This window comes from Rhinopithecus bieti, unplaced genomic scaffold, assembly GCF_001698545.2.
Source record: "Rhinopithecus bieti isolate Rb0 unplaced genomic scaffold, ASM169854v2 scaffold_44745, whole genome shotgun sequence".
In the NCBI taxonomy this organism is placed as follows: Eukaryota; Metazoa; Chordata; class Mammalia; order Primates; family Cercopithecidae; genus Rhinopithecus; species Rhinopithecus bieti.
The window spans coordinates 792,553-811,698 of record NW_016818280.1 but is presented as its reverse complement, the minus strand read 5'-3'; the positions used below and the strand labels follow the sequence as shown (position 1 = coordinate 811,698).

General features: G+C 55.5%; 2 protein-coding genes across 2 annotated transcripts in view; one reads left to right on the top strand and one right to left on the bottom strand.

Moving 5' to 3' along the window:
* The window catches only part of CDC45 (cell division cycle 45), a 48,738-nt gene extending 40,932 nt beyond the window's left edge, over positions 1 to 7,806 (top strand). The window contains exons 14-19 of the mRNA XM_017856655.1: positions 1,953 to 2,091; positions 2,169 to 2,252; positions 3,738 to 3,856; positions 4,028 to 4,104; positions 6,044 to 6,109; positions 7,678 to 7,806. Of these exons, the coding sequence (XP_017712144.1) occupies positions 1,953 to 2,091; positions 2,169 to 2,252; positions 3,738 to 3,856; positions 4,028 to 4,104; positions 6,044 to 6,108 (484 nt within the window). The 3' untranslated portion in view covers position 6,109; positions 7,678 to 7,806. The remainder of the gene's footprint in view (positions 1 to 1,952; positions 2,092 to 2,168; positions 2,253 to 3,737; positions 3,857 to 4,027; positions 4,105 to 6,043; positions 6,110 to 7,677) is intronic.
* A 2,418-nt stretch (positions 7,807 to 10,224) lies between these two features.
* CLDN5 (claudin 5) lies at positions 10,225 to 12,993 on the bottom strand. The gene is made up of 2 exons (XM_017856653.1): positions 11,176 to 12,993; positions 10,225 to 10,802 (listed from the first exon to the last, which is right to left on the bottom strand). Exons 1-2 carry the CDS (start codon positions 11,820 to 11,822, stop codon positions 10,793 to 10,795), a joined length of 657 nt encoding a protein of 218 aa, XP_017712142.1. The 5' UTR covers positions 11,823 to 12,993; the 3' UTR covers positions 10,225 to 10,792.
* Positions 12,994 to 19,146: the final 6,153 nt, after the last annotated feature.

Below are 19,146 nucleotides of genomic sequence, written 5' to 3'. Positions count from 1 at the left end.
GATCTTGGATCAGATTTCAACATGAGGTTTCAAGGGGACAGATATCCAAGCTGTGGAAACAGCCTTACTTTGCTCTTCAGCTCTCCTTGGTACTTTCTGAAATTTGTGCTTTTACGTTTTCAAGACTGATAACAATCTTGGGATAGAGAAAAAGATATAATTTGTCTTATCTTTGGCTGTAGGTTGATTTTATTTTATTTTATTTTATTTTATTTTATTTTATTTATTTTTTTAGAGACGGAGTCTCGCTCTGTTGCCCAGGCTGGAGTGCAGTTGTGCAATCTCAGCTCACTGCAAGCTCCTCCTCCTGGGTTCACCTGCCATTCTCCTGCCTCAGCCTCCCTAGTAGCTGGGACTACAGGCACCTGCCACCACGCCCGGCTAATTTTTGTAGAGATGGGGTTTCACTGTGTTAGCCAGGATGGTCTTGATCTCCTGGCCTCGTGATCTGCCCACCTTGGCCTCCCAAAGTGCTGGGATTACAGGCGTGAACCACTGCGCCCGGCGTATAGGTTGATTTTAAAAGATGAAAGTCAACAAATAGGTTACTTTATTGTGCTAATAAACTATTCCAGAGACAATCATGTGTAGTAATAGATTACTATCTGGCACAGCTCTTTGTTTTTCCTGGTGTTTTTAATTGCCTCCTTTATCACATTCATTTTTTTCTCCCCTAAACTCCTTCCAGCCGTTATTCTCTGAGCCCCTTTTTGCTGAAGAGTCTGGGGTTCTGTCTGTCCACCACAGCCTGGACCTACAGCTCTCTAGGCCTGCCTTCCACCATCCTCATGGATGTCCAAATCTTGGCTGTGCCTCTTAGCTAGGTCCAGTGTTTCTTGGGATCTTCGTCTTTGTTTCATTTACTGCCTCATTAAATTAGAGCACAGTTCTTAAGTAACATTCAAAGAAAAGTCGCATGTGAGATAAACTTTCTGAGTTCTTATATATCTGACAGTATCTTTATTTTATTATTTCTCTACTATTCCCTCCACAGAAAACATCCGTGTTTTTTATTCTTGCTTTCCAGGCTTCCTGGAATGATGATGCTCTGTCTTATGTTTTTGCCTTACATTTTCCATAACTTTGTCTTGTTATCTATGTTGAGGAAGCTTTTCTTGACTTATCCTCTGGACTTTGAGTGGATGTTTTATATTTTGCAATTGTTTTAGTTTCCATCGACATTTCCTAGTTTTTGACTGTTCCGTTTTCATAGCATCCTGTTCTTGGTTTAGGAATGTAAGAGTTGCATACATCTCTCTGAAGATACTAATTAGAGTTCATTTTAACTTTCTTTTGTTCTCCAAATTATCTGGTTTTTTTCAGGGTTATTTTTTCAGGCCATAGGCATTTCTCAAATGATCTGATGTCTTTCCTATTCAAGAAGGGGGTCGTGGATCCTTGGCTGAGCCATGGGTATCTGGGCACAGCTCGCTGGTCATAAGACATCGCTTCAGCTTAGCAGGCAGGAGCCAACTGTGACACTTTGGGACTCCCCACTATAAGGCCCAGAGGCTTTGCTTGAGGACTCTACTTAATACACAGAGGGTACATTTCATGTACTCAGAGGGGAGCCTCCCTTTTTCGAGGGAAGAGTAAAAATCTGTTGAGTTTGAGGGGATTTCCGTCATCCAACCTCCAGCCCTTGCCCAAGCCTCCCCTGTGTCAGTCCTCCTGGGCCCTCCTGTGTGGGATCTTCCCTCTGTTGGCTTTTAATCTTCTGTCTTCTGATGCTTGCACCCTCTCCCACCTCTCACTGGATTGCTGCGGGTTTATACATTTTTAAAAATTATTTCCTTTCATGTGAGAGAGAACTCAGGAGGGAGAGAAGATAAATTCTTATCCCCAAACCTCTTTCTGAACCAGTAGCCAAGCAGTCTTATTTGTGACTTTGGTATTTTACCAAAGCACCACCTGACAAGCACCACCAAAGCCATGTGTCTGCCCTGTTACAGGAGTAACCTGGACAAGCTCTACCATGGCCTGGAACTCGCCAAGAAGCAGCTGCGAGCCACCCAGCAGACCATTGCCAGCTGCCTTTGCACCAACCTCGTCATCTCCCAGGGGCCTTTCCTGTACTGCTCCCTCATGGAGGTCAGGCTTCCCACAGAGCACAGGCACCTGGCCACAGCACCAGTAGCTTCATCTGACCATTTGTCTCACCTCCACAGGGCACCCCAGATGTCATGCTGTTCTCCAGGCCGGCGTCCCTGAGCCTGCTTAGCAAACACCTGCTCAAGTCCTTTGTGTGTTCGGTGAGAGGCCAGGCGGGTGCTGTGGGTACAGGAGGGCAGGTGCTTGGAGAGCTCTCTGGACTGGGAGTTAGATGCTGCCCTTGGGGTGCCTGTGGCTGTTCACCAGCTGCAAGGTCTAGGCATATACATTACTTTTTTCTGAGCTGTCTTTTCCTCAGCTGACCCCTAGGAACCTTCCAGTTCTCTCAAGCTCTGATTCATCGCTGGCTGTCTAAGTCACTCAGATGAGTAGGGAAGGGCCCTCGTGGAGTGAACAGAGCTGGGGCTTGTGTGCTATTGTCACAGGTCAGGGAAAGCAGGGTGGTTGTAGCACAGACTGGCTTCCCAGCAACAGCTTGTCCAGTAGGCTGATTTCCTGTGCCTGGCTTTGTCTTCTGTGTGGCCTAACCCCCTCTTTGCGTTGACTTGGAACACACTCCTAACTTGGCTGGTTTTAGGGCAGGGGTCCTCACCCAGCCGACATGGGGCTCCTCCCAGATGTGACATTTCAATAATTGAAGTCCTCCTCTGCTTCGAGGATGAGAGTTTATGCGGGGGGCTATTTCAAACAAAATGTGCTAACAGGAAGTTGAACTTTTCTTTTGCTGCTGAACTAACCAGAAAAATGATGACAGATGACATGTGTTCTATCAACCAGGTAATGTCAAAGATGAACTAGGGACAGAGCATGGGCCTTGAAGTCCTCTAGGCTGTGTTCAAAGATCAGCCTCCTCATTTGCCAGTTGTGTGACGTGAGGTAGATAATCTGATCTGAGCCTGTTTCCTCATCCATGAAATGGATGAACACATACCTACTTTACAGGATCCATTCGTTTATCAGACATGTTTTGAACATCCAGCACCTGCCTGGCCCTGTTGTCATGGAGTGACTGCCCATCCTGGTGCACATCCTGGGACACACCTCAGTCCTATACACACCAGGAATGCTGGTCACCTGGGCTGTAGGGTGTGGGTACCACAGGCACAGCAGAGAAGGAGACCCTGAACCTTTATCCTGAGGGAGCGTGCCAGCGAGGGGGGACGAGGAGTGGTAGCTGTGGTTAAGATGAGGGCATGTGCTGCCAGGGGATGGAGCAGGACGAGGCGGGGTGGGCTGGGGCCTCTTGGAGAAGGTGGCAGCTGCCACAGGACCTGAAGGAGGTGCAGGAGGAGACAGCAGGGCGCGCTCCCTGCAACAAACAGCCAAGGGGCAGTGGGGCTAGGCTGGTACACAAGGAGGCTTGGGGACACAGCATCGTGGCCACAGTACCACGCTGTGGGTACAGGAGGGCAGGTACTTGGAGAGCTCCCTGGACTGGGAATTAGACGCTGGCCTTGGGCATCTAACTTGGGGTGGCTGGGTGGGGACCAAGGCATCTCCTCTGATGACAGAGTCCCTGGGGGCTTTGGGGAGTGGAGTGACTGGGTGCTGTCGGGCTCTGGGCTCTGAGTGGTGAGCTGGGGCCCATCGTACTCTGACAGAGGGTGCTCTCTCCAACTCCATAGACAAAGAACAGGCGCTGCAAGCTGCTGCCTCTGGTGATGGCTGCCCCCCTGAGCGTGGAGCATGGCACAGTGACCGTGGTGGGCATCCCCCCGGAGACCGACAGCTCGGACAGGAAGAAGTGAGCAACTTCCACTCGTCCTGGGACTGGAGGGTGGGGGGTGTTGGGGGTATCAGCTTATTAGCCCTGCTGAGTAGAGTGGTATTTACCTCTAGTGTCTGTCCTGGGGCCGGGGGTGGGAAGGGTCCATTGTAGGCAGCCTGATCCCCAACATGTGTTGTGTGTCTGCAGCTTTTTTGGGCGGGCATTTGAGAAGGCAGCAGAAAGCACTAGCTCCCGGATGCTGCACAACCATTTTGACCTCTCAGGTAAGAGTCTTCTGCCACTCTGCCACACTTCCCCACCTGACCCTTCAAGGCCACTGCAGGCCCTGGAACCAGGCAAGTTGGCATGGCTGGAGGAGCCTGGCCAACAGCTCTCTTGACCTTCCAGATCCGGCCCTCACACAGGCTACTCCTGGTGGCTCAGGGAGCTCTGGTGAACCTCAGGCTCCTTAGAGAGGGAAAAAGTGTTTCCCAGGGAATGACAGGCCTGACTGGCCTTACAGCCAGTGCTGAGGATCACTTCCCCAGCAAGCCTAGAGAACTGGCCACCAGGGCCCCCGGGCCTCGGTCTCACCTGTCAGGGTTGGGTTGTTTCTGTTTCATGGGATGAGGAAACAGCAGGGCCTGTGATGACCCAGGACACCACCCTGTGCTGTGCCAGCCCCCTCTCCACGGGTTAGGGGTGTGTGTCGTGATAGGTGCTACCTGTGAGACAGCTGGGACACTAGCCCCACCTATGTGTCAGATGAGCCCAGAATGGATGGGCCTGCCCGCCTGTTGCTTCCCCAACACCAGCACGGAACATGGTTCACATTCGGCTGTGTTTGCCTTCTTATTCTTGTTGACAGGCTTTAAAGTAAAACAGACTTACTGATATTTCACCCTGGGTTAGTTTGCTAAAGCTGCCATAACAAAGTACCACAGAGAGGGTGGCTTCAACCACGTGTCTCCTCCCAGTCCTAGAGGCAAGAAGGCCCAGGTCAAGGTGGGGCAGGGCTGGCTTCTCCTGAGGCCTCTCTCCTTGGCTCACACAGATGCCCACCTTCTCGCTGTGTCTTCACGTGGTCTTCCCTCTGCACACCTCCCTGGTGTGTGTGTCCAGACCGCTTCATCTTCCAAGGACACCAGACAGATTGGATTAGAGCCCACCCTGACAACCCCATTTGAACTTAATTACCACAGTCACATTCTAAGGTCCTGGGGATTAGGGCTTCAACATAGGAATTTGGGGGAGACAGTTCAGCTCATAACAACCTCAGTAGTTCCCGCACCTCTGAGAAAGGAAATTTTCTTGCCTCATCACCACGGATTCCTCAACAATGATAGACACTGTCGTCGGAGATCCAGCCTTTGTTGAAGTGGCCTCAGCCATCTCAGAGCTACCTTCCTTGAGCCAGACCCAGCCATGGCTGTGGCACTGTGTGGCATCGGTTCACCCCGCACAGCAGCCCCTGCTAACTCTTTCATGCCTGTGCTGTGGGAGAGGTGAATGGACACCCACTGGCCTGCAGAATATCTGGCTTCATTATATTGGGAGGATTCGGGCTGGGAACTGCCTGGTCTCCCTGAGGGTAGAGAGCCAGGGATGGGGATGCAGCGTGGGCCATGGCCAGTACCCACCTGTGTGGGGCTGGATCTGGGGCTCTCGGGGCTGTGGCTGGCGGCATAGACGGCCCCCAGGACCAGGCCAGCCCCATTCTGGGGCCTGGTTTTGCTTTATGGTGAGGGTTTGTGTGCTCAACTGAGCCTGAGGGCCCTGTGATATGGGCAGTTTGCACCATGTCCCCTTGTGGGGAAGAGAACACTGAAGCCGAGGCACTGGCCAGAGTGCGTCCAAAAGTAGCCTGCCCCACCCAAGGACTTCCACAACCCACTCTGGGGACCAGGATTCATGCCAGGTGGGGTGGGCAGGCCTGTTTCTGTCCAGGTCTGTAGGGCCCCTCCCTGTGTCCCCTCTATTGGCTTCCCAGGGCGGGGTTCTCTCTGCAGGCCCCAGCCCTGGCCTCTCTAGCAGTGCAGACAGCAGTTCTGATGACGAGGTACAGTGAGACAGAGACACAACCACTGAGTGCAGAACACCACAGACCAGGAGGAGTCGCACACTTTGGAATGCAGTGGAGGGCAGGCAGCGGGGGCAGTTCTGTGCCCTGCCTTGTGTTCCCACTCCTCCCTTCTCACGGCTGTTTTTCTTTCATTACTTCAGTAATTGAGCTGAAAGCTGAGGATCGGAGCAAGTTTCTGGATGCACTGGTTTCCCTCCTATCCTAGGGTGAGTTACAGGGGTTCTGCAGGGGCAGCTGCAGCGGCCCCCTCAGAGCCCGACCCTGATGCCCTGCTCTGTCCTCCCTCAACGGAGGCTTTTACTTGGGTTTCAGACCAAAGCAGGGTTCTTGAGGAGATTGGAGCCAACGCATTTTTCCCAAGCACATCTGTCCTTAGGGTGCCAGCAGGGCCACAGTGGGGCATTTTGAGGTAGCTAATTTTATTAAGCCCCTGCAATTCCTTCAGAAAGAGCTGGTATTCACCCTCTGCTCACCGCACTCTGGGGCTGGGCATCCCGTGTGACACATGTCACACACAGACTCCCTGGTGCTGCCCTCAGAAGCCACCTGGAGCCTCCTGTCCCACAGCCTTCATGTCAAGCGCTGGGCAAGAGCCCACAGAGCAGGCATGCAGGCTTTTGTGTGCTTGGCTCATGGGAAAGCAAAGCTGTTGGCAGCCACTCAGCTGGGAATTCCAAAGTGCCGGTTCTGCTGGGGCCTTCACCAGCACACAGCTGTCCTGAGGGCCCCGATGGGATTCACTGGCAGGTCACTGACCCAGGACACCTCCCACTGCCCCGTGTACTGCCTCTTTCTTAAGGGTTCCCAGGAAATAGGCCTGCCTTGTGTCTTTGTGACCATCTCTCAGCCCAGGTTCCCCATAGGGAATGCCACATCCAGCCCAGCGTCTCCCGGAGCCCTAGCCTGTGGCTGCGGCTGTGGCAGAAGGGCCCTGCCAAGGCTCTGTTGTAGGAGGTCCTTCAGGCTAGGCCTGGGGTCCTCCCCACTCTCCCACCCATCCGTCCGTCTGTCCATCCCTCCAGGGGCAAGCACCTGTTCTGTTGGGGCTGGAGTGGGGGTGTTCGACTGACAACAGCATAGGGGGCCTCAGGGACCCCACAGTTCCTCTCAGGGTGGCCTGGACTACACAGGGCCCATGTTAGGAGAGGGGCTCTGGGTCAGACCCTCAGGGTTTTTGGCAAGTTCTGTAGGCTCATCAGCAGTGACCTTGGACCAGCCACCTAATCAGACTGAGCCTGTTTCCTCATCCAAAAATGGGGCCCACTCTCTCCTTAGACGATGAATGTGAGCATCAGCACAGGACTGTGTAAGGTTGGGGAGACGCAGAGGTGGGGCTCTCCGGCAGTGCAGTGGGTGCTAGAGGCAGACCCCTTCCCTGCAGCCCGCTTGGTGATGATGTTATGCTGCTGTGTGTTCTTCCACTGAGGCAGGGGTACAGGTGGCCTGGGCCAGGAGGGCTCAGCAGCAGAGTACCGAGGGATGGAGGGAGAGACCCCATGGGAGGGTGCCAGGGGGCTGGCTGAGCAGCTGGGCGGGGTCTGTGAGGTGAGAAGGTGCCCGGACCAGCGGGCAGGAGCTCTGATGTAGGACAGCTCAGCCCAGGCAAGGGGTGCTGTGAGGACAGCAGGGGCCTCTGAGTCTGGGGTGGCCTCACCCCCACAAGCAGTCCTGGCTACTCAGAAGCACTACCCAGAGGGAATGCCTGGGCAGTTTGTTTAATTTGGTGGCACATCAACATTGTTTGAAACTTGTTTTTTCTTGTTTTCTTTTCTAGAATTTGATTTCTTCAGGAATGACCTCCTTATTTATATAACTGGCTTTCATTTAGATTGTAAGTTATGTACATGATTTGAGATGTAGAAGCCATTTTTTATTAAATAAAATGCTTATTTTAGGCTCTGTCCCCATTGTGGCTCTGGTCTCGAGGCCAGTGCTTGGGTGTGCCTTGAGTCTTCTATAGGTCCTGGGCCCCAGGTACCCTTAGCGCCTGGCAGGAAATCAGCATGGGGATTGGCCCGAAGGACAAGATCTCCTCACTCTGTCCTCCAGGCCCTCCGGGTGGCAGTGGGCAGAGGTCAGTACCCCTCAGCATCCCCGCCTCCTTACAGCACCTGCACCGGCCACTGCCTGGTGGTGCCAGCCAGCACCTGGCTCTGTCCACCTACCACTTCTTCCAGTCCGCTTGGCCTCAGCCACGTAGCAAGTCCACTCTCTCAGCCATCCCTCCACCCGTGGGTCTCACCGTCCAGCACTCTTTTTCAGTTCTTTGAAGGCAGGAGTGATTTGGGTAGGTTTTAAGTCAGTGGGGAAAAGCTCAGAAAGAGTGACCTGGAAAAGCGCACACAGGTAGGTGGGGCTGGTCTTGGTGCAGCCCTTGGCAAAGGGCAGTGGGCACAAAAGGGTCAGAGCTGGACTGGAGGCTGGGCCCCTCCCCTCGCCTCTGGTGGTTTGCATGGCTCCCCGGGGCCCTTGAGCTGCCCACTCTGGCCATTTGGGAAAGTGCAGAGGCTGTGCAGCTGCCTTTCCGTGCCCTTCTTTTCTTTTCTTTTCTTTTTTTTTTTTTTTTGAGACACTCTTGCTCTGTCGCCAGGCAGGAGTGCAGTGGCGCGATCTCGGCTCACTGCTTCTTCCGCCTCTGGGGTTCAAGCGGTTCTCCTGCCTCAGCTTCCCGAGTAGCTGGGATTACAGGCATGCCCAGCTAATTTTTGTATTTTTAGTAGAGATGGGGTGTTGCCATGTTGGCCAGGATGGTCTTGATCTGACCTTGTGATCTGCCCCCCTCGGCCTCCCAAAGTGCTGGGATTACAGCCGTGAGCCATCCCATGCCCGGCCCCATGCCCTTCCTTTCTTAAGAAAGGCTTGTGTGGGATGCAGCCCTCCCAGGCAGCCTTGAGCCTCGGCTTCTGACCAAATGCACCAGACCTGGTACTACCCAGCCCCAGTGGCCAGATGCAAGAGTGTAAGGACCATTGTTTCTGGCTCTGCCTAGGGCCACAGCTCTGGGATCACACACTCCCAAGCTTGGGGACTGCTCTTGGTCCCTGCTCTACAGGCCCAGGTGGGGCACAGGTCAGGCCTGCTGAGGACCTCTGCACTGTGGGGTCCCTATCCCTGTAACTCGTCCCACCGCTGGTTCCACAGCAGCTCCCAGGAAGCTGCCATACATTCCAGCAGCTGCCCTAAGCCCCACTGAGCCCACATTCTTGGGGTTCTCCCACTGCCCCATGGTGGTAGCCTGGCCAGACCTAGGAGACTCCCTGCCACTGGATGTGGCCCAGACATTTCTGGGCAGGGCCCCCAAGGCCAGGTTGGAGCAGATGCCAAGTCTTCCTTCCAGCTGGGCTTAGAGCTTTTCCCTGCAGCATGCCCCCTTCATCAGCTGCTCTCTTCTGCTTCTAGCTTTATGTCAAAAGTTAAAAATGTGTTAATTCAAAGTACCTAGAACAAGGCTAAAAACAGTGAGCTCTCAGTGACTGTTAGATGGCTCTGGACCCCCCATTCCGAGATGCCTGGCAGGGGCCAGCACTGACTCCCAGGTCATACGGCCCCTGGGAGGAGGAAGGTGCCCCCAGCAGGAGCTGGCACAGGTGCTGGTTGTCAGTACCAGTCTGGGCAGGCTGCCAGGCCGGCAGGATGGGTGGGCACAGGCTCTGTAGGGAGCTATGCTGGGACTGGTGAAGGAGCCAGGACGAAGGGCTGGAGCCAAGCTGTGGTACTCTGGGCAACCAGCTGTCAGCACCTCCTCCCATGGCAACCCCACTGTTGACCAGGGCGTCCTGCATTCACCCCTGTTCCTGCCCCACCAACCATTGGAAAGGGCCTGGTCGGGAGTTCTACAGACCTCTGTGGCCACTTGATGGGACCCGGAACTAGGCAAGCCCTGAGACGGCAGTGGAAAACCTCGCCCTGTGCTGTGTGGGGCTCGGCCCTTTGTGGGAGAAGCCAGCGGCTTGCCTGCCCACCCCCAGCACTTCCCACATCGCAGGACCCCCCCACTCACCAGCCTGTGTTGAGGGCGCTTCACCCTGCTGGGGTCTGCCGCTGCCCCTGCCCCAGTCCCATCCCGGGCCCCAGGGCCCCATGACTGCAGCAGCGGCTCTTCTGACCGAAGATCCTGCCTTTCTGGGCTGTAGTAAGTGGTGGCTGTGTCTCCCACCTGGTGGGAAGGTAGCAGGGAGGATGGGGAAAATGGCCCCAGCCGCCAGCCCTGGGAGGAGGTCTCCACAGGAGTCCTTGGGAGGGCGGGGCTGGTGGGTGATGAATGGGGCTGCTGGACAGGGGAGATGGCTGGACAGAGAACAGGACACAGGCGGGAGAGAGTTCAAACCATTTACTAAGTAGATTCTTAGCCTTCCCACTCCCTCCCGCTCTCAAGCTCCGGTGCCCACAAGCCTTGCCTGGGGAGATGCTGGAGTGAGACCGGGAGGTCCAGGCCAAGTAACTGGCCCCTGGGCTCAGGCCCTGCTGATGGGGTAAAGACCAGCTGTACACATCTCTCCGGTGGGGGCCCTGGCTCTCCATCCGCCCCTCCGAAGTCAGCAGGAGCCTCTGGGAAGTAAGGCAACAGCCAAAACCCCCAGCGTCTTGGAGGGGAAGCGACATCCTCAGTCTGACACACGCTTTGCCTGTAGAAACAGCGCCGCGTACAGAAAAGGAAACTCCGAGTCCGTCTGTTAAGGGCAGGACCCGGTTGGTGGCAGGAGATGGCCAGCTGCGGGCGCAGGCAGGAGGCGATCCAGGAACCGCGTCGGGGCGCAGAGCCGGACGTTCCGCGGAGCCTGCGCGCGGCACTACCCGGCGGAAGCCACCGGTCCATACGTGGCTCCCCAGGCTCATCCGACGCCTCGCAGACGTGGCTGGCAGGAGGGTCCCCGCCGTGCCCAGCGCCCTCAGACGTAGTTCTTCTTGTCGTAGTCGCCGGTGGCCGTGGGCCGCCGCGGCGCCGAATACTTCACGGGGAAGCTGAGGTCGGGACGGCTGGTGCAGACCCAGGCGCCGCAGCACAAGAGGCCGCCGCCTACCATGAGCAGCGCGGTGGCCGCCCAACCGATATACAGCGCTGCGCCCAGCTCGTACTTCTGCGACACGGGCACAGACGGATCGTAGAACTCGCGGACGACAATGTTGGCGAACCAGCAGAGTGGCACGAGCGCAAGCAGCCCGCAAAGCAGGTAAAGCACCCCTCCCGTGAGGGCCACGCGCGCCTTGGCCGGGCCCGGGGCCACGAAGGTGGTGCACTGCGCACCCGCGAGGGTCACAAAGAGCGCANTAGTTCTTCTTGTCGTAGTCGCCGGTGGCCGTGGGCCGCCGCGGCGCCGAATACTTCACGGGGAAGCTGAGGTCGGGACGGCTGGTGCAGACCCAGGCGCCGCAGCACAAGAGGCCGCCGCCTACCATGAGCAGCGCGGTGGCCGCCCAACCGATATACAGCGCTGCGCCCAGCTCGTACTTCTGCGACACGGGCACAGACGGATCGTAGAACTCGCGGACGACAATGTTGGCGAACCAGCAGAGTGGCACGAGCGCAAGCAGCCCGCAAAGCAGGTAAAGCACCCCTCCCGTGAGGGCCACGCGCGCCTTGGCCGGGCCCGGGGCCACGCAGGTGGTGCACTGCGCTCCCGCGAGGGTCACGAAGAGCGCAACGAATGCCAACAGCACGGCTCCCACGGTGAGCGCCCGCGCCGCCTGCACCTCGGTGCTCAGAGCCAGCACCGAGTCGTACACCTTGCACTGCATGTGCCCTGTGCTCTGCACCACGCACGACATCCACAGCCCCTTCCAGGTGGTCTGCGCCGTCACGATGTTGTGGTCCAGGAAGGCAGTCACCTGCCACATGGGCAGCCCGCAAGCCAGGATCAGACCCCCCCAGCCCACCAGGCACAGCACCAGGCCCAGGATCTCCAATGCTGCGGACCCCATGGCTAGAGGAGAAACGCGAGCTCGACGGCCCCCAGAACCCCCAAGGCCGTGCTGCGCGGCGCCCTGGGCGGGCCCTGGTGCCTTTGCGCCCGCGCTCCCGGCTCTTGGCCCCAGTCTGTTTGCCCTGCGGGTCTGTCGCACCTTCTAGGTCTGCCAACTCCTGCCGGGGAGTACCCTCTTTGAAGGTTCGGGGGCGGATTCTGTCCCCCGGGCCCGGCCCCCCGGGCCCGAAGCAGCCAATCCGTGCGCGGGCCGTCGTCTCGCAGCCAATCACAGACCCCCTAGCAGCTGAAGTTAGGAAAACAACTGCTCTTGGAGGGTAGCTGAGGGCGCAGGACGGCTCCCCACCCGGCCGCCGCCCCCAGCCCCACCCGCGGTTCTCCTAGTCGCGGCCGAGCGCGTTCTGGGCTGGCCTAGGGCGCGCTTCTTGAGCCGCCTCCCTGCGTGTTCCGGCCCTGTCACTTCAGAAGGCGCTTGACCCCCAGCCTGCACCACCCGGTCCACTCCCACATCCCCTACTGAGCCCAATGGTCTCTTCCACCGGAGCCAGCTCCACTCCCCTGGCCGCGGTTTGCAGGAGCCGCCATCCCCCAACCCCTGTCACCGCCGTAGAGGCCCTTGTAGGGGGTGTCTCCAGAAAGCCCGCCCCGGAGTCCAAGCCTCACCCAGGCCCTTTCCCGCACTGTCTCTCCAGCCCCGCTCTGAGTCCCGGCACTGTCTCTCTCACCCCATGGCAAACGGAGACGCCAGGCAGCCATATGGAGGTCAGGCCCAGGCTCCAGCCTCACCCCCATGCCACTCACTGCCTCTCTGGAGCCTGAGTCTCTGGCACAAAGCGGTGGCACAGGGGCTTTCCCCCTGCCTGGCGACCCCCACTCTCCCAAGCTGCAGGGGCTTCCCAGACCTCTCAGTCTTCACAGGGGCTGCTCCTCTTCCTGCGGTACTGCCCGCACCCCATCCTTGGGGGCCCAGCTCAGGTGACACCACTTCAGGAAGTTCCCAGTGACCCAACACACTGAGTGTATACCCAGGGGCAGTGGTGGCCCCAGGCCTAGCAGCCTGCTCTGGCCTTCAGACAGGAGCGACAAAGGGACACAGAGGGGCTGTGCCCTGCCCTCCCACCAGTGGCGATGGTGTCCCTGGCACCCCAGCCCCCAGGCCACCCTCCGGAAGCCAACTTGGAGTTTCCTGGCCAGAAGGAAGAGCCCCCATCCTTGCTGGAGGAGGGAGGCGCGGGATTTCCGGGCATTCTTCTGCACAATGGCCCAGCCATTTCTCGAAAGGTCCACTGGGGTGGACACTCCGGGCCCCCTGAGGCTCAGGTGGGGGCACAAGGCTCCAAAACGCACAGTCCTATGGGGACACCAGCCCCTTTCTAGCAGTTCTTTCTCCAATCTCTGTCGGACCCTTTGTTTCCAGTAAAGTTTGAACTCCAGGCCCTAGACTGAAGCCACTGGGTGCCCAGTTCTTTTATCTGGTCTGTGCTCAGTTCCCTTGGACAGGACCCTCCATAGAAAAAGCATGGCACTGAGGCTGGTCACAGATGTGGGAGCTTTGATGACTTTCTGCCTCCTGGGGCCTGGTTCCCTTCTCCCCCCTTCAGATGGCTCTGAGATGGTAAATGAGGTAAGGCCAGCATCTGGCTCACCTAGTGTGGGGAGGCTCTGAAGGCAAGTGTGCCCAGCCCTGAGGCTGGAGGGAAATCATACCCTCTTTGCTCAGCCCCACGTGGCCTCTCCCCACCAGGTATAGCTCTGAGGACCACTGCCTTCTCCCAGTTGTCACTTTAGTCACTGCATTCCTCCTGCTGCAGACCCATGGGCCACGCCCCTTCTTCTACAGACCCTCCTGGACATCTCCTCTGTGTACTCCAGAGGTCCAGCTGAACCACCCACCCTCTCACTCTTACTACCCCCTAGCCCAAGCCCAGGGACCTTCCCCGGATCCCCCTACTCCCAGCCCTTCCATGCCACCATCTTCCTAGGATGACTGCTGTGGCCTCCTCAGCTCATCAGGAACCTGCCCTTGCCCAGCTAGGCCACCCCAGCAGGCCCCTCTCCTGGGCCTCACCCTACCTAAGACCGTCCATGGCTCACATTGCCCATGGACAAAGAGCCGACTCCTAGAGCAGCTGGACTGATGTGTACCTGCATGCACTAGGACTGGCCAGTCCAGTCATCAGGCTTGGCGAGGCCCTGAGCACACACTCTGCCCCAGCAGACTCACCTGCCTATGGGCCTCACATGGGCCGTCTCTTACCTTGGCCTCTTCTGCCCGCAGTGTGGGTCTGTCAGGTTGGGTCCTGCTCATCTTCTAAGTTGTGTTGCCGAGGTCACTTCCAGGAACACCTTGCTGCACCGTCCCCCAGCATTGCTTTTAGAGGCTTGAGCTGGACCTGTCCATTTGCTTGTTGATTTTCTCACCCGGTATCCAGGAATAACCTCCACAGGGCGGCTGTCTTCATGTTTCTGTCCTGCACAGGAGGCTGCCTGTCGCCCTCTAGCCAGCTTGGGGCTGCAGCCAGCCCAAGGCTCTCCCTTCTCACCTGGCTGCCTGTTTTTCTTCTCTCCTAGCTGGCACCCTAGGGTGGCCCCAGCAAGCTCACGTTTCTTTGGCGGCAGCCTCACAGCATCACAGGGACGTGGCAGAGGAGTCTCAGGCTTTACCTTTCACAATCTGATTTCTACCCTGTTGGTCGAGGCCCCAGGCTGCAGTGGAACCAGTGCCAGTGCAGAGAGGCCCAGAGAGGGCCGCAGGGGCTCACACTACCCCGGACAAACCCACCTCAGATGGAGGCTGTCCTCTGAGTGGCTCAGGCCAGACTCCGGTGGGGCATGAGGGTGCACCCACCTTTCCTGCCACTGATGGAGGGTCTGCCCACCTACTGTGTGGCAAGCACTGTCTCTAGGCAGAGCACACAGCACAGGCAGCTTCTGCCCATAAAGAGCTGACAGGAACCTATCAACCAAGAACTGGGCAGGAAAGACAGTGGTGAAGGCCTCTCTGAAGAGGTGACATTTCACAGGGATCCGGGGAATAAGTTCCAGCCAGAGCAGAAGTAATAGCCAGCAGAAGCAATCCCAGAGGTGGGAAGGGGCTGGGCATCCAAGGGACAGAAGTGACCTTATGTCCAGAGTGCCACGGTGGTCCAGAGCCTGCAGGTAGAGATCGGAGGTGTCCTGGTCAGGCAGGGACACAAACCCCTGATCTCTGGTGAAGGGCCCTTGGGGCAGAGCGCTGGCCAAGGCCACCTGCTCACCCCAGCCATTGTTCTGCTTTCCCAGGGGAAGTACAGCAGGATCTCATTAATTGTGTATGAGAAAAGCCTGAGTCTGCAGAAAAGCCAAGTTTATCTTGAGCAGCTGCTGGCTGACCCTGCCCCAGGGTAATCCGGTGACCTTCCAAGGATAAGCTAAATTTAGGCTCAAGATTCCTGGGGATTTGGGTTTGGGAAGCTCCTAGTTAACAGATTTGATTTCAGGGGAAGTGAAGAACAGCGTTTCTTCTATCTTTCAGTTTTGAAACAGTTAAGGATGTGTCCTTCCATTTCCACAAATGTTTGCAGAGCCTCTAAGCACAGAGTGTGGCCTGGTGCCCTTTCTTGACACAAGCCAGTACTCCTGCAGGCTGAGAGCAGTATCTGGGGTCCTCGTGAGTCACTGACCGCTGGCACCAGGTGCCCGAGACACCCTGTGTGGGGCCCCTGGGCGGCTGTGACGATGTGAGCAGCATCCAGATTGGACAGTGCTAGACTCGGTGGTTTTGCTGGCATTGTTGTTACTCTTTGTGGTTAAGCGCAGGCATGGAGTCAGATTTGCCCCCGCAAGCAAGAAACTGTCTGGACTAGTGAGGTGGCCTCTCTGCCTTAGTTCCTTACTGGTAAGGAAGCCCCCCATGGTGGAGGCTGCGATGCTACAGGGGAGGCCGATGCCAGTCCTAGTTCTCTTCTTCCATTCCTGAGTGCCATCCACCCAGGCTCCCTGGGCCCTCACAGCTCATCCAACCTCAGACCCGCCCCTCAGAGTAGGCATCGCTGGCTGTTAGTCAGAATTGGAGGTGATTGTGGCTTTAACTTCCGCAGTGGGTGAGGGAGTCGGGGGCAGGGAGCTCTGGTGCGATCCACGAAGGGTCAAGGGGCCTATAGAATGGCGAGCCAGGCCGGGCGCAGTGGCTCACGCCTGTGATTCCAGCACTTCAGGAGGCCGAGGTGGGCGGATCGCTTGAGGTCAAGAGTTTGAGACCAGCCTGGCCAACATGGTGAAACCCCATCTCTACTAAAAATACAAAACTTAGCTGGGTGTGGTGGCGTGCACCTGTAATCCCAATTACTGGGGTGGCTGAGGGAGAATCTCTTGAACCTGGGAGGCAGAGGTTTCAGTGAGCCGAGATCATGCTATTGCACTCCATGCTGGGCAACACAGCGAGACTCCGTCTCAAAAAAAAAAAAAAAAGTCCACCAAAGTACATCATAAACCAAATTTCGTAAAACTGGTGCTAAAGAGAAAGTCTTAAAAGCATGGAGAGGAAAAAGACACATTGTGTGCAGTGGAATCAAGAAGAAGGAGATTTCTTGTTGGAAACAATGCAAGCAAGAAGATAGTATAGCAATATCTTTAAAGTACTGCAAGAAAAAAATCCCTGTAACCTAAAATTCTTTTTCTTTTCTTTTTTTTTTTTTAAGACAGGATTTCACTTTGTCACCTAGGCTGCAGTGCAGCAGCACAAACATGGCTCGCTGCAGCCTCAGCCTCCAGGTTCAAGTGATCCTCCCACTTCAGCTGCCCAAGCAGCCAAATAGCTAGGACTACAGGCGTGCACCACCACACCCAGCTAATTTACTTTATTTTATTTCATTTTATTTTTATTTTTTAATTTTTTTGTAGAGATGGGGTTTCACCATGTTGTGCAGGCTGGTCTTAAACTCCTGAACTCAAGTGATCCATTCGCCAATCCCAGTGCTGGGATTACAGCATGAGCCACCATGCCCAGCCTTAACCTAAATTCTACACTCACCAAAAATATATTTCAAAAATGAAAGCAATACCACGTCCATGAAAGAGCCTGAAAAAAATAAATGAAGGCAGCCGGGTATGGTGGCTCACGCTTGTAATCCCAGCACTTTGGGAGACTGAGGCTGGTGGATCACCTGAGGTCAGGAGTTTGAGACCGGCCTGGCCAACATGGTGAAATCCTGTCTCTACTAAAAATACAAAAATTAGCTGGGTGTGGTGGCAGGCGCCTGTAATTCCAGCTACTTGAGATGCTGAGGCAAGAGAATCACTTGAACCCAAGAGACAGAGGTTGCAATGAACTGAGATCGTGCCACTGCACTCCAGCTGGCATGACAGAGCAAGACTCCATCTCAAAAAACAAAGACAAAATAGACTTCTGCTTCCTAGAAGACAGATAAACATATGTTTCCCTATTCCTTCCACAAATAAAAACCCTAAATGTTATAAATAAAGCAAACATAAGAAGATTCTAAGTGTTATAAAGAAGGCAGACAAGCTAGAGACTTAGAGCCAAGGATGAAATGATGGTGTTTCTCTGGGTTGTCTTTTTGCTTTTTATTCTTACTTTATTAATTTTAGAAACAGGTCTCATTCTGTCACGCAGGTTGGAGTGCAGGGACACAACCATAGCTCACTGCAACTTTGAACTCCTAGGCTCAAGTGATACTCCCACCTCAGCCTCCCAAGTAGCTGAGACTACAGGTATGCACCACCACCCAGCTAATATTTTTTAAAAATTTTTGTAGAGACAGTCTTGCTATGTTGCTCAGGCTGATCTTGTAACTCCTGGTCTCAAGGGATCCTCCTGCCTCAGCCTCCCAAAGCACGGGGGTGACAGGCATGAGCCACCATGCCCAGCCTCCTAGGTTATCTTTTTGATTCATGTATCCCAAACTGCATACAGAGGAGCTGGACACCCAGAAACACCAATGGGTACAGGCACAAAATAAGTCCCAAGCAAAGCCTGTTCTGTCTAGCCAAAAGATCAGGACAAAGACTAGCAAAACAAAAATATTTTAGACAATAACCACTGTACTGAAGCCAAACTACTACAGAAAAAACTGTGGCCCCAACCCTGCCCTCAATTTCAAAGACCAGTGGGGAGCCTAGACTCCTACCCTTGCCAGGCTGTAACGAGATGCTCCAGCCTCCTACTGGGGTGTTTGGAAGAGGCCGAGGAGGACTTGAGTGGAAATAGGTCCCCCTCCCTGACCACGGTGTCAGTGGAGACCACATGGGGATCCTGGACTTCCACTCCTAATATGGTAATAAGGGCCCCCTCCAGGTCTTCACTATGGTACTGTCAGAGGAACCTAGCAGAGGGTAAGGACCTTCATCATTTTCCAGAGGTGATGAAGCTCTCCCCGCCCACACACAGTGCCAGTGGAGGCCACTTGGGGATCAGCAGCAGGCATTCCCCCCATCCATGCCTGGGGTATCACAGGAGGCCGAGTGGGGAGCAGGAACTCCCAGCCCCACCAAGCAGTCACAAGGATCCCTTGTGCAAGGATCCCAGCAGGTGTCAATGGAGGTAGGGTGGAGAACGTGGACTTCCACCTCCACCTAGCAGTAAAGTGTCCCCTGTCACTGCCAGAATGGTGTCAGAGGAAGCCCCTGCTGAAACACAAGATTTAAATAAGATCCACAGTCTTTTTTTTTTTTTTTTTTTTTTAGACGGAGTCTCACTCTGTCACCCAGGCTAGAGTGCAATGGCACGATCGTGGCTTACTGCAAGCTCCACCTCCCGGGTTCACACCATTCTCCTGCCTCGGCCTCCGGAGTAGCTGGGACTGCAGGTGCCCGCCACCACGCCTACAAGAGAGGCTACTTTTTTGTATTTTTAGTGGAGACGGAGTTTCACTGTGTTAACCAGGACGGTCTCGATCTCCTGACATCATGATCTGCCCTCCTCGGCCTTCCAAAGGTCTGGGATTACAGGCGTAAGCCACCGCGCCTGGCTGATTCACAGTCTTGTAATAACCAAATTATCCAAGTTCTGATTGAAAATAAGTCATCAGGCCCAGCAGGGTGGCTCACGCCTGTAATCCCAGCACTTTGGGAAACCGAGGTGGGCAGATCACTCAAGGTCAGGTGTTAGAGACCAGCCTGACCAACATGGTGAAACCTCGTCTCTACAAAAAATTAGCCAGGCTTAGTGGTGCATGCCTGTAGTCCCAGCTACTCTGGAGGCTCAGGCATGAGAATCACTTGAGCCTGGGAGGCAGAGGTTGCAGTGAGCTGAGATCGTGCCATAGCACCCCTGGGCAACACAGCAAGATCCTGCCTCAAAAAAAAAAAAAAAAAAAAAAAAA

Bases quoted from the DNA above. Each gene is read 5' to 3' on its own strand.
- CLDN5 (XM_017856653.1), bottom strand. From the start codon at position 11,822: ATGGGGTCCGCAGCATTGGAGATCCTGGGCCTGGTGCTGTGCCTGGTG.